This window comes from Triticum urartu, chromosome 4A (assembly GCF_056163025.1).
Source record: "Triticum urartu cultivar PI428250 chromosome 4A, HENAU_Tu73, whole genome shotgun sequence".
In the NCBI taxonomy this organism is placed as follows: Eukaryota; Viridiplantae; Streptophyta; class Magnoliopsida; order Poales; family Poaceae; genus Triticum; species Triticum urartu.
The window spans coordinates 388,523,839-388,535,117 of NC_141876.1; the positions used below are offsets into that span (position 1 = coordinate 388,523,839).

The 11,279-nt window shown below is 41.3% G+C and overlaps 1 protein-coding gene across 3 annotated transcripts; it reads left to right on the forward strand.

Annotated features, from left to right (window-relative positions):
* The first annotated feature begins 292 nt into the window (after window positions 1–292).
* On the forward strand, window positions 293–9,426 carry RCK (DNA helicase ROCK-N-ROLLERS). Of its 3 annotated transcripts, none has more exons than XM_087518460.1 (27): window positions 293–510; window positions 670–768; window positions 1,056–1,239; window positions 1,349–1,510; window positions 1,613–1,847; window positions 1,940–1,976; window positions 2,039–2,085; window positions 2,871–2,908; window positions 3,085–3,106; window positions 3,201–3,413; window positions 3,529–3,685; window positions 3,770–3,821; window positions 4,298–4,369; window positions 4,471–4,520; window positions 4,638–4,755; window positions 4,835–4,898; window positions 4,979–5,062; window positions 5,642–5,767; window positions 5,854–6,050; window positions 6,129–6,317; window positions 6,404–6,652; window positions 6,727–6,776; window positions 6,898–6,915; window positions 7,328–7,410; window positions 7,506–7,785; window positions 8,090–8,133; window positions 8,241–9,426. In XM_087518460.1, exons 2-27 carry the CDS (start codon window positions 680–682, stop codon window positions 9,221–9,223), a joined length of 3,843 nt encoding a protein of 1,280 aa, XP_087374586.1. In that variant the 5' UTR covers window positions 293–510; window positions 670–679; the 3' UTR covers window positions 9,224–9,426. The 3 variants fall into 3 exon arrangements, with proteins under 3 accessions (XP_087374586.1, XP_087374587.1, XP_048570566.1); XM_048714609.2 differs by having other exon boundaries at window positions 294–510; window positions 1,610–1,847; XM_087518461.1 differs by lacking the exon at window positions 5,642–5,767 and having other exon boundaries at window positions 1,610–1,847.
* The last annotated feature ends 1,853 nt before the right edge of the window (window positions 9,427–11,279 follow it).

Genomic DNA, 11,279 nt, shown 5'->3' on the forward strand with positions numbered 1-11,279 from the left:
GCGGCAGTCCTTGGACGTGTCCGGACCTCGCCATATCCAGCCCATATGAGGTCACCTTATAGCTCGGATGTTCGGTTGGATGTTGTGTGTAGGGCAGCCCGCCCAGACATTTAGGGCGGTTTTGAGGGCTCGGTTGACGGTTGTAGATGCTCTCATAGAGTATTTATAGAGAGGAGTGTATGAGCGTCCGTGTTTATACTATGTTAAAAAAAACTTAAATCAAAATAATAAAAATGAATGATCCGGTACTTGCTGCTCCTTGTGAGGCCGTGAACACCGGGATTCCGGCATTCGGCGAACACAAATCCACGACACCGTTTAGAACTTTGAATCACAACGGCTGGGGCCTCTCCTTCTCGAGACACCACCGCAAGCATCTGCATACCCCTGGCTTCCCCGCCCTCCTCTCTTCGGTCGCCATCTCCTTCCGTTCGCGAAGCAGCCACTCCGCTCTCGCTCCCGTCGAACCCAGCACCTGAATTCCACTTCCACCTCCACTTCCACCATCTGGTAAGTCTCCTCCTCCCCTTCTCGTCTCCTACCTCGCTCGTGCCGCTCGATCCGGCCGGGAAATCCTAAGGCGATTCGGCTCCCATCGTGGCGCGCGCCAAGTGCTCGACGATACTCCTCGTGCCGGATTCCTCACCTCCGATCGCTCGGTTTCTGCAGGAGGTTGACGATGGCCGCCATGGGGCCTCTCGGCGACTCGTACGCGCTGCGCTGTGTCTCCGACCTGCCCCCGCCGTTCCGCCCCGTGTTTGGGTTCAGGTTCGTGCGTGGCGATGCATACGCCCATCTAACTCCGTGGTTGTCTTTTTGTTTCTATATACATTGTCCATCTGCAACATTCCGTTTGGCTGCACGATCGCGCACGGATAGTATTCAGTGGCTTGAGATTTTGAGTAGCCTCGTGGGGTATGAGGCTAAACTGGTAGGCTAATAGCTTCGTCATGGCGGAAAATTGGGCATCACTGCGGGGTGGAATTTGGACTGCTCTGTGGCATGATGGAGTTGGGATGATATTCATAGTTCCTTCCGTTGTGTCTTCTCTGCAGGTACTTCAACTCCTTGCAGAGCGAGTGCTTCCCTGTGTGCTTCCTCTCGGATGTAAACATGGTTGTCTCTGCGCCTACTGGGAGTGGCAAGACCGTACTGTTTGAGCTTTGCATTCTGAGGCTCCTCTCGAGGTTCCTCACAACGGACTGGTGGTTCAATCTGCTAAAAGGAACTCTGAAAACAGTACGTGCTGACTAGCTTTTCTCAAACAACGTTGGGGCTAAGATCGGGAGTCTAGCTAGGACACTAATCGTAATTTCCACTCCGTGCTTCACTGGGGTTGCGCGGTTAGATCTATATCGCTCCCATGAAGGCGTTGGTGCAGGAGAAGATGCGCGACTGGAAAGTGAAGCTGGGCTCGTTGGGGATAAATTGCTTGGAGATGACTGGTGATAGTGAATTCTTTAACAAGAAGGCCATACATGATTCCGATTTGATCCTCACCACTCCTGAGGTATATGTCACTACTTGTTTTGCTTCTTATTATGATCTAAATAAACCTCTGCTTCTGCAAACTATTTCCCTATTTCTTTTAACCAACATTTGCATGCAGAAGTTCGATTCTATGAGCCGTCATGGAGTAAGGGATGGAGGATTGGGTTTCTTCAGTGATATTGCTCTGGTCCTTATTGATGAAGTTCATCTTCTCAATGATCCACGTGGAGCTGCCTTGGAAGCGGTGGTCAGTAGAATAAAAATGCTTTCTCGACTTGGCAACATGAAATCTGCTCCATTGGCAAATGTTCGATTCATAGCAGTTTCTGCAACTATCTCTAATGCTGAGGATATAGGTTAGTAGAAACGTGAATTATGTCGACCATGTACAATTAACCACATTATCCTGTGGGGAAGAAACTTATGTATTAACTTTGTGAAATTACAGCGGAATGGCTCCTAGCACCTCCTGAAGGAATCAAAAGGTAACTAAAGCAAGTTCCTCATAGATAATATGAGATACTGCTACTGAATTTTCCTTTTGCAGATTTGGAGAAGAGATGCGGCCAGTGAAGTTGACAACCAAAGTTCTTGGTATGATTCAGGCTTCTCGCTATTTTAGAATATGGATGAGCATATGAGTGCATAAGAAAGATTGACACTGTACTTTGGCAACCCATAAGATTGTTTATAATGAAGCTACTTGAACTTTCTTATGCTCTAGGCCAACTGTTGTACTGGTACAACATAGTGAAAGTAATGCTTGATATATTCTTTATTGCCTTGCCTTCAAGAATTGATAACCCTTCCAGTTCTTATCAATTATTTTGAAAGCTTTGCATACCATGTGCTTCAAGTTCTGATTTAATTGTGTTAAAGCAAGAAAACATTACTCATTCATGACTGAGTCCATCCTGCACTGAAGGGGCGCAAATTTTACCAGTCATAAAATAATTTCAAATAAATCTGTACTTTGTTGTAACGCCCCGGACACACCCGCCGGTGGTCGTTACTCCTGGCAGGATCTAGACTGGCCCCACAGATCAATACTTGTCTTTTCTACGCACTTTGTCCTCACTCGTGCACACCCGAGAGCAACTTCCCGGTCGGTCACCCATCCTGACACTACTCCAAGCTGAGCACGCTTAACTTTGGAGTTCTGTCCGAATGGGCTCCCGGAAAAGAAGGAATTCCTTATTGATATGAGTAGTCTATCATCCCTAATAAGCCAGGCCATCACATTTGTGCTGCAAAAAATTCAGGAACATGTGAATTTTCCATACCAACTTGATTAGAAATTAAAATCACTGATGATATTTAGTACTGTCAGCCATTTTTATGTTTGCCCTAATTAATAATTGTTTCACTGTGCTATTTAGGTTATGCTCCAGCGAAAAATGACTTCCTGTTCGAGAGGGTATGCATAATTCCTATCCAATAATGTTTGTTTTTCGAAATTATAGCCGGGGGGGGGGGGGTGTGTTAAGGAGTATTCAGATATATTCTATGCACAACATTTTCTTCTGAATAATGTTGGACACTGTATTGAATCAAAAATTTTAACTTAATTTTCTTTGTTTTTTCAACTTTCAGAGGCTACAAAGTTTCATATTCGGTAAGTCATATCTCCCCATCTGTCAATTACACTGTGCATAAGTTACATTATTGAAATTGAAGTGATCAAAATAGAAAGCGAATATTGAATACAGATATACTGATGCAACACTCAAGAGGGAAGTCTGCACTTGTTTTCTGTTCTACAAGAAAAGGTGCACAAGAAGCAGCACAGTGCCTCTCACAAACTGCGGGGTCTCTTGGCTATTCAAATCCATTCATGAAATCTATGCAGCAGTATGAACATCTACGAGAGGCTTCCTTAACCTGTAGTGACAAGCAGCTGCAGTCTTGTATCGTATATGGAGGTCATGTTGAATCTTGTTCTCTGCACACCCATGACCTTCCTAATTTTGTTATCTGGACACTCACGTTAGGTGTTGCCTAAATTTACACTGACGCTGTCGTATTTCCAAATTTCAGTTGGTTTTCATAATGGTGGTCTTTGCTTAAAGGATAGGAGTCTTGTTGAGGGTCTTTTCCTGAAGGGTGATCTTCAAATTCTATGCACGACAAATACTTTGGCACATGGCATCAACTTACCTGCACATACAGTAGTGATAAAGTCGACACAGTTTTTGTGAGAACCATTTTTCTAATATGACAGCATTCTACCTACCCTCTGTTCTTTTATGATATTTTCTGATTTTCATACATTTTGTAGCAACAAAGAGAAGGGCTCGTATGTAGAATATGAGAGATCCATGGTGCTTCAGGTGTGCTATTAAGTCTCAGTTGCTCCTGCAAAATAGCATTGTAATAAACAAAGGATATGCACCGCCAGGCATTTATTTGCTATGTATTTTTTTTCTTCTAGCCTTAATGATATGCCTGTTGCTTAAGGTGTTTTTACTTGCTTACCTGATTACAAATGAATATAAATTTAAAAGACAAGTTAATAAATTTAGCTCAGGCCTCATTAATATCCATATATTATTATATGTTAACTTTCCTTTGAATAACATAAGTTGGTTCTTGCTTGTTGCTGCAAATGATTGGATATGCTAAATTATTTTTCATGCATGCAAGTTGATTTGGTTATCCTGTAATGCGTTATTATATTTAGTTAAAATTAACATGTATTTGACTCAGCGGTCAAAGTTATTTTACATTTTGTATTTCAAATAGGAAACAGTGTATGTGATAATGCCCTTGCTTCTGACAGAGCCTCTTTTTTTTCGGTCATTCACAGATGTGTGGAAGGGCTGGCCGTCCGCCATTTGATGATACTGGAACAGTTGTAATTATGACAAGAAGAGAGACAGTAATTTTCCTCTGTTTTCCTCTCTTGTTAATTCTGAAATACCCTTGACAGGAAAATGCTTCCTGGTTTTTGGTCTAACCTGTCATAAATTTGTCTCATAGGTCCATCTATATGAGAACCTTCTCAGTGGATGTGAAATGGTGGAGTCTCAGTAAGTTCTTTTATGTTCAGTTGAAAAGTTCTTACGTGATATTTTAACTGAAACTTAACTCTGTCATGCCTGGTACTTCATTTGAAACTCCTGACTGATTATAGATACTATGACCAGGTTGCTGCCATGCGCAGTGGAGCATTTAAATGCAGAGATTGTTCAGCTGACAGTGTCTGACATAACTTTGGCAATTGAATGGCTCAAGTGCTCATATTTGTACATCAGGATAAAAAAGGCATGAACGTACTACTCTTGATCTTTATATCTCTTTCGTTTAAATGTATGCTCTAATTCATGTCAAAATAAATTATTAGAACCCTGAGCACTACGGAATTAAGAGAGGGATTCCTCGTGATCTCCTTGAGAAACAAATGAGAGGTATCTTTTGTGTACTTTGTTGACTTAACGGTTCTCTCATGAATTCATGAAATAATTATCTTTATGGATTGAATTTACAGATATATGTGTTGAGAAGATCCACGAGTTGGGTGAGTATGGGCTAATTTGGACAGATGGAGATGGTTTCAGTCTAAAACCATTAGGTAAACTTTCCATATTGCAAGAAAATTACAATCGAATGACATCATATGCCACAGCTTTCATTATAAAAGCATAAGCTTAAGTGTTTCACCAATTTTTCCAAATCCCTTCTATGTCTGATGTTTGGCCAAGTGGGCTATAATCTTGTATCCCTTCTAATACTAACATTATTGCTTTACTATTTCTGCAATTTATTTTTTGGAAAACATGGAACTATTATCAGTAATATACTAATATCCACATTTCTATGTCTATATATTAAAGAATGATTATTTCTGTATTTTCACCTCTTTGCAATACCCACATTATACTGGAGTTCTTATGGGATAAGTTTATTATACGAAGTTGTATTAGAAAAGGTATCAGGTACTCAGAGAAATATCAGAGGGTTGGGCATGCATTGTCAAATCTTATAACTCTGCTATTAATTTTCTGGTGGTCCTGAATTCATTTGTCGTCACATATTGTACTTCACTGCTATTTAGAAGTTACAGTGTTCCAGTCAGTTGCATCAGCTGCATATGTATCTGTATTTCATCTGCACATCAAATAACGCTTTTGGTATGTATCTTTCTACTCAGAACCTGGGAGGCTGATGACAAAATTCTATTTAAAGTTTGACACGATGAAGCTTATTGTCAAAGCTTCTGCATGTTGCAGTTTGGAAGATTTATTGCATATCATCTGCCACTCTGCAGAGATTTCTTGTAGGCAGCTCTATATATTTTGATTTTAATAAGTTAGTTTGTGTAGTGAATTAGTGATTTGATTTTTCTTCTTCTGGAATTTCAAGGGATCCAATTACGTCGAAATGAGAAGAAAACTCTAAATGACATAAACTCAGATAAAGAGGGGAGGCTTCGATTCCATGTTGTCAGTGAGAATGGAAAAAAGAAGAAGCGTATCCAGACAAGAGAAGATAAAATATTTGTATTAGCGAATGACTGTTTAACTGGGGACCCCCTAATGCATGATTTATCCCTCAACCAGGTTGGTTGTTTATTTAACTTTAAACACATTTTAATATTATTTCCATTCCTTCTAATTTTTTTGGACTTCTGCATGCAGGAAACAAATTCAATATGCTCAAATGGATGTAGGATTGCCAAATGCATGAAAGAATATTTTATATACAAAAGGAGTTACAGATCTGCCATAAATTCTATGCTCCTTGCAAAATGCCTAGACCAAAAACTTTGGGAAAACAGTCTATTTTTACTCAAACAACTTCCTGGAATTGGAATTGTTACAGCAAAGGTTATTAATTTTGAACCATAATAATTTAGGCACTCTATATACAAAAACTGCATAATTAACTGGTGAGTTTACGACTGCTATCCCAGGCACTGAAGACTGCTGGAGTTGATTCCTTCGAGAGCCTGGCAACTGCTGATGCTAGAAAGCTGGAAAGTGCGACGGGACGAAATTATCCATTTGGAAATCAGATAAAGGAGTCCTTGTCGTCATTACCACCAAAAATTGACGTACAAATTGAGGATGCTGGAAACAGACAGGGGAAATCAACCATTACTGTAACACTAAGCCGGCAATCACAGGCAGTTCGATCCAGTAAACAGAACTATGTTGACATGGTACATCTTTTAGCTTATTTTTTTATCATCCAATACTGCTTAAACCTAAAAAATATTAAACTATTGTTTGTCAGATTGTGGGCTCAGAGGAAGATAATATGATCCTTTTTCATGAGAAAATAAGGTCAGTGGTTTTATTTTATAATCTTGGTGTGATGGTGTCCTTTATGGTCTTTTTTTTTCTCCTGATGGGTGGTTTTGTTTTATTTTGGTTATTCCTGCCATCATTCAACTCTTCCTTAAAGGGCTCGAGAGTTTTCCAGGTAATACTTCTGAAGTCCTGTTATTTCAGCAAACATTTGAACCATTGTTATCTAAGTAGACAAGCAAATGAACTCTAACTTTACTGCTATAAGTCGGTACATTGTCAAATGCTTTGTTGCTCCTTCAAGGAAGATATTCTTTTCGTTACATTTGTATTTTAAATAGATTATTCTAGCAGGTAGCAGAATCTGGTAGCAACCTCACCTTTTTGGTTAGACTATTACTTGTTCTGCTAAGCACCAAATAGCACCTCTGTTTGATACAGCAAACGAACATAGCACAGTGATAGCAAAGATGAATAAAATCGCTCAACCAGATACCAACGTTCAAGGATCTTGCTATACTCTCTAACACCCAAACCAAAGCTAAGTTGCTCCTAGTTACTCTCACTGGCTATTTTGTTAAATGCAGCCCATATTCTGTAAAACTTTTGGTGCCATGCCCCCAGAGTGCCAGGGTGACTCTGAAGGTAGATCTGATTTTTGAAGAACACGGTAATGTCTCCAACAGATAATTATTGTTTGACAAATAAAAGGTCATTTTACAATTTTATGCTGACATATATCGTGCATAAATTTTTATTTTGAAGTTGGTATTGATATCCACAAGAAGCATGTGGTCAGCAGGGAGGATGATTTTCATGTGACAAAAGCATATGGGACAGAAAAGCAAAAACCCTTGATCAGCCTTCCTGCTGATATTTGTTTGGTTAGCTCCAGGACAGCTGAAACAAGTCCAGCTCAACCTCATATTGGATGGAGCCCACTATCAAAAGAGGTTTGCGTTATAGAAGACGATGATGGTGCCAACGTTCCAGACAAAGTTGACAATATGCCGGGAACGAGAACATTTAACAACTTGGCTTCACTGTAAGTTTTTAACCAACTATATGGACTCCTCCAAGAATTCTAGAATTGGCTTGCATTCATCAGTGTAGCTGAGAACAGAACATTTGCCTGATTGGCCATTAGTCTAGTGTTTAGTACAGAAAATATCCGCTAGGGTTCTTTAGAAGCAAATATTTGCAAGGTTGTCTTAGGTCACCAGAGAACTGCTATGGTTCACAGCTTTTGTTGAAACTTTGATCACATGTCAGATTTTGATCTTTCTTCCATGTTCTTTGAACATTCTCTGAGTATTAATTATTCTGAGGTGATATTTTGGTGACTACAGAGAGGTCCCCAGCTTTGACCTAATGCTTGAAGAAGATAATGGAGGTAACACGATGCTAGAAAACACCATACCTGCTTTGTTTCACTTGCACTCCAGTCAGCAAGATCTACTTTATTTACTTTTCTAAGCGAAATGTTTATGGCATTCCTAGATATGCAAGATGTGTCGTTTCCTGAACCAGCAAAAGCAGAATGCAGAAGTGCCACCAGCAACACAATTTTTGATCACATACGCAAGAAATCCAGAGATTTTCCAACACTGATGCTATCAAAGTCGATGGATGGCTCTTATGAACCTTTGATACTGAAGAAGATGAAGACATCGAGGGGCCAGTTTAACTTGGATCAGGGAATCCTGCATGCGAATGAGGTCACACCAATGGATTCTGAACATTCCGAGCTTAGAGTCTCTCCGACCAATACAGCCGAGAAGTGTCGGAGGATCCTGAGCAGAACTTCAGAGAAGAGCCGCTCTCTGTTTGCAGAGAAAGTTTACAGCCCATTTGAGAAGAGCAAGAGCCTGAATAGAATTCCAGATGAAAACTCTGTTCAATTTGCTGACAGAAGGGGCAGCCTGTCTGAGAAGAGCAAGAGCCTGAGCAGAATTCCAGACGAAAACTCTGTTCAATTTTCTGTCAGAACTGACAGCGTATCCGAGAAGACCAAGATCTTGTGGACAGCAGCTGATGAGAACTCTCATCAATTTGCAGGCAAAAGGGACAGCCCATCTGAGAAGAGCAAGATCCTGATGAGACCTCCAGATGACAGCACTCTTCAATTTGCAGGCAGAAGGGGCAGCCCATCCGAAAAGAGCAATGTCTTGAGCAGAACTCTTGATGAGAACAGTCTCCAGTTTGCAGCTAAAAGGGACAGCTCATCCGCGAAGAGCAATGTCTTGAGCAAAACTCCTGACGTGGACTCTGCTCAGTTTGCCGGTGGAAGGGACAACCCGCCGGAGAAGAACAAACTCTGTTCCAGCAACCTCTTCCCAGATTTCCAGGCTATGAGCCAAGCTCCAGCCGCAGTTCAGCCTCTCAGGATTCAAGACTACTGCAAGGATATATTGGCGAGCTCAAAGGGCAGTGGAACTGGAGAACCTTTCCTTGGTTTCAAGAGTGTCTTTTCCTTTCTCTGATCCTGTGAGTATCTTGTACAGGTCTGCTCAGTGTTGTGCTCGAAATATGGCACGGTGACCTGCCAGAGGCGTTAGCTAGACAATTTCTGATGATTAGTAGCGTATGTTCGAATACCTTCCGTGCTGTGTACAAATGGTATGTGGATATCATGCATATTAAACACAATGCGTTCAGTGCAATACGCTTCCCTGTTGTGTACAAATTTCCGTCTCTGAAAGGAAGTCATGCATGGGCATTAGAACTTGATGCTTAATTTTGCAAGGATACTCGTCATAAAACTGTGTTTTATGTTTATACCTGACTCTTCTGCAAACTTGACTCCTAATAATTTAAAGGATATAGCACCTTTAAATTATTGGGTGGACAAAACATATAAAATATAAACTACAGAAAAGAAAAAATGTGTGTGATGTTATCATGACATCAGCGCTACTGGGTCGGTCCGCGAACCAGCTGCCTACAAAGCGAAGCGACCTACTAGCTCGCACTATCTACGCGAGACACAGTCACACCCCCGCGCGTCGTTCGCTAAACTGTTCGGGGCTATCTACGCGAGACACAACCCCCCCCCCCCCCCCCCCCCCCCCCGCCCCGCGTCGTTCGCTAAACTGTTCGGGGCCCAACCGAAGCATCCTCGCACGTGCCCTTGACATTGGGCCGAAGCGTCTGGTACTAGAGTGCCCTGAAGTTGAAGCATGGAGTCTTCGACATGCAGAATGTCTGGGCTGAATCTGTGAGACTGTCCGACCTACTATTTTTGCAGGAAGAAGGCACATCCCATGTATCCTTTTTCCTTGCAACTTACCGCTTCATGGTGGGGGCTATATATACTCACATGCCTTATAGATATATGGGAGCTTAAGCATAATGCTTAAGTCAACCCCCTCCCCCTAGATGTCTCCTCATGGATATGACCAGGTCCACCTATCATGGTGGTGTATCCAAGTCCTCCCATCATGGAGCTGCTATAAGAGCTCTACTTTTTGTATGGAAAAATCTTCCTACCCTTTCCCTTACTCTCCCTTGTGTTTGTGAGAAGTCATCTCAACTTTATGGTGTGGAAAACGGTTGCAAGAGCGTTGGTGACTTTGATACGAGTTCCAAAGGCCTGCATATTGATAAGTTGTTGGTTCTTGCTATGCCATGTATGCTTCGCTAGTTGTCCTCACATTCTTTATTTGTCGCCTATCCCCTCTTTCAATACATGAGGATCCGCCAAAGCCCCGCGTCATTTGGTACGAGAGCATAGGTTGCCACAAATTGGTTATATCACCGTTCTCAATCCCCCCATCTTTCTATTTTTCTGATGTTTTTTCTTGCCCAAATATGAAAAATCCACCAAAAATAGGTCCACCTCAAATTTGGCTCGATTCAAAGTTTCTAGTGAGCTTTGGCAGGTTCTAATCCACAGATCTATTCCTATACTTGTTGGCCTATCTTTTTTTCCGTGTATTTGACCTAATTTCACCTCTTGGGCTTTATCTGAAATTACTGGGTATCCCAACCACCCGGACCATCCGGACCAACCGAGTGACCCCAAACTTGGGCTGTACCTAGCTCAAACCGTTGCAAATTGTTGTGGTTGTTACCGTATTGGTCATGCCTTTGACATCCAGACTCCGATTTTGTTAATTTTGGTCTCATTTTAAAGCTATTGACGAACATTGTGTCCTCATATACACATATTAAATTTGTGACAAAAATTAAGAAGCAAGGCTGAAATTTATCAATAAGAGTGAAGATCCTCGTTGGATAGGTAAAATCTTCAAGAAATATTTTTGTCCTGCCATATCCTTGTGATATGTATATGGTATCACTTCCCTCAGAAAATATGCTCTTACAAATATTAGTGTGCTGAAGGTGACACAAATTATTGTCATGCAATATGAACATGTGGTGTAGCTTCCAAAGTTGGAGAAGACCTGGTGCATATGGCGATTGATGGACATAAGTTTTGGGAGCAAGTAGAATATGTTGATGTTTACTGAATAATCCAAAACAGAATGGACATCTTTGTTAGAAGTACTTCTAAATTTGGTTATACAATATTTTGCG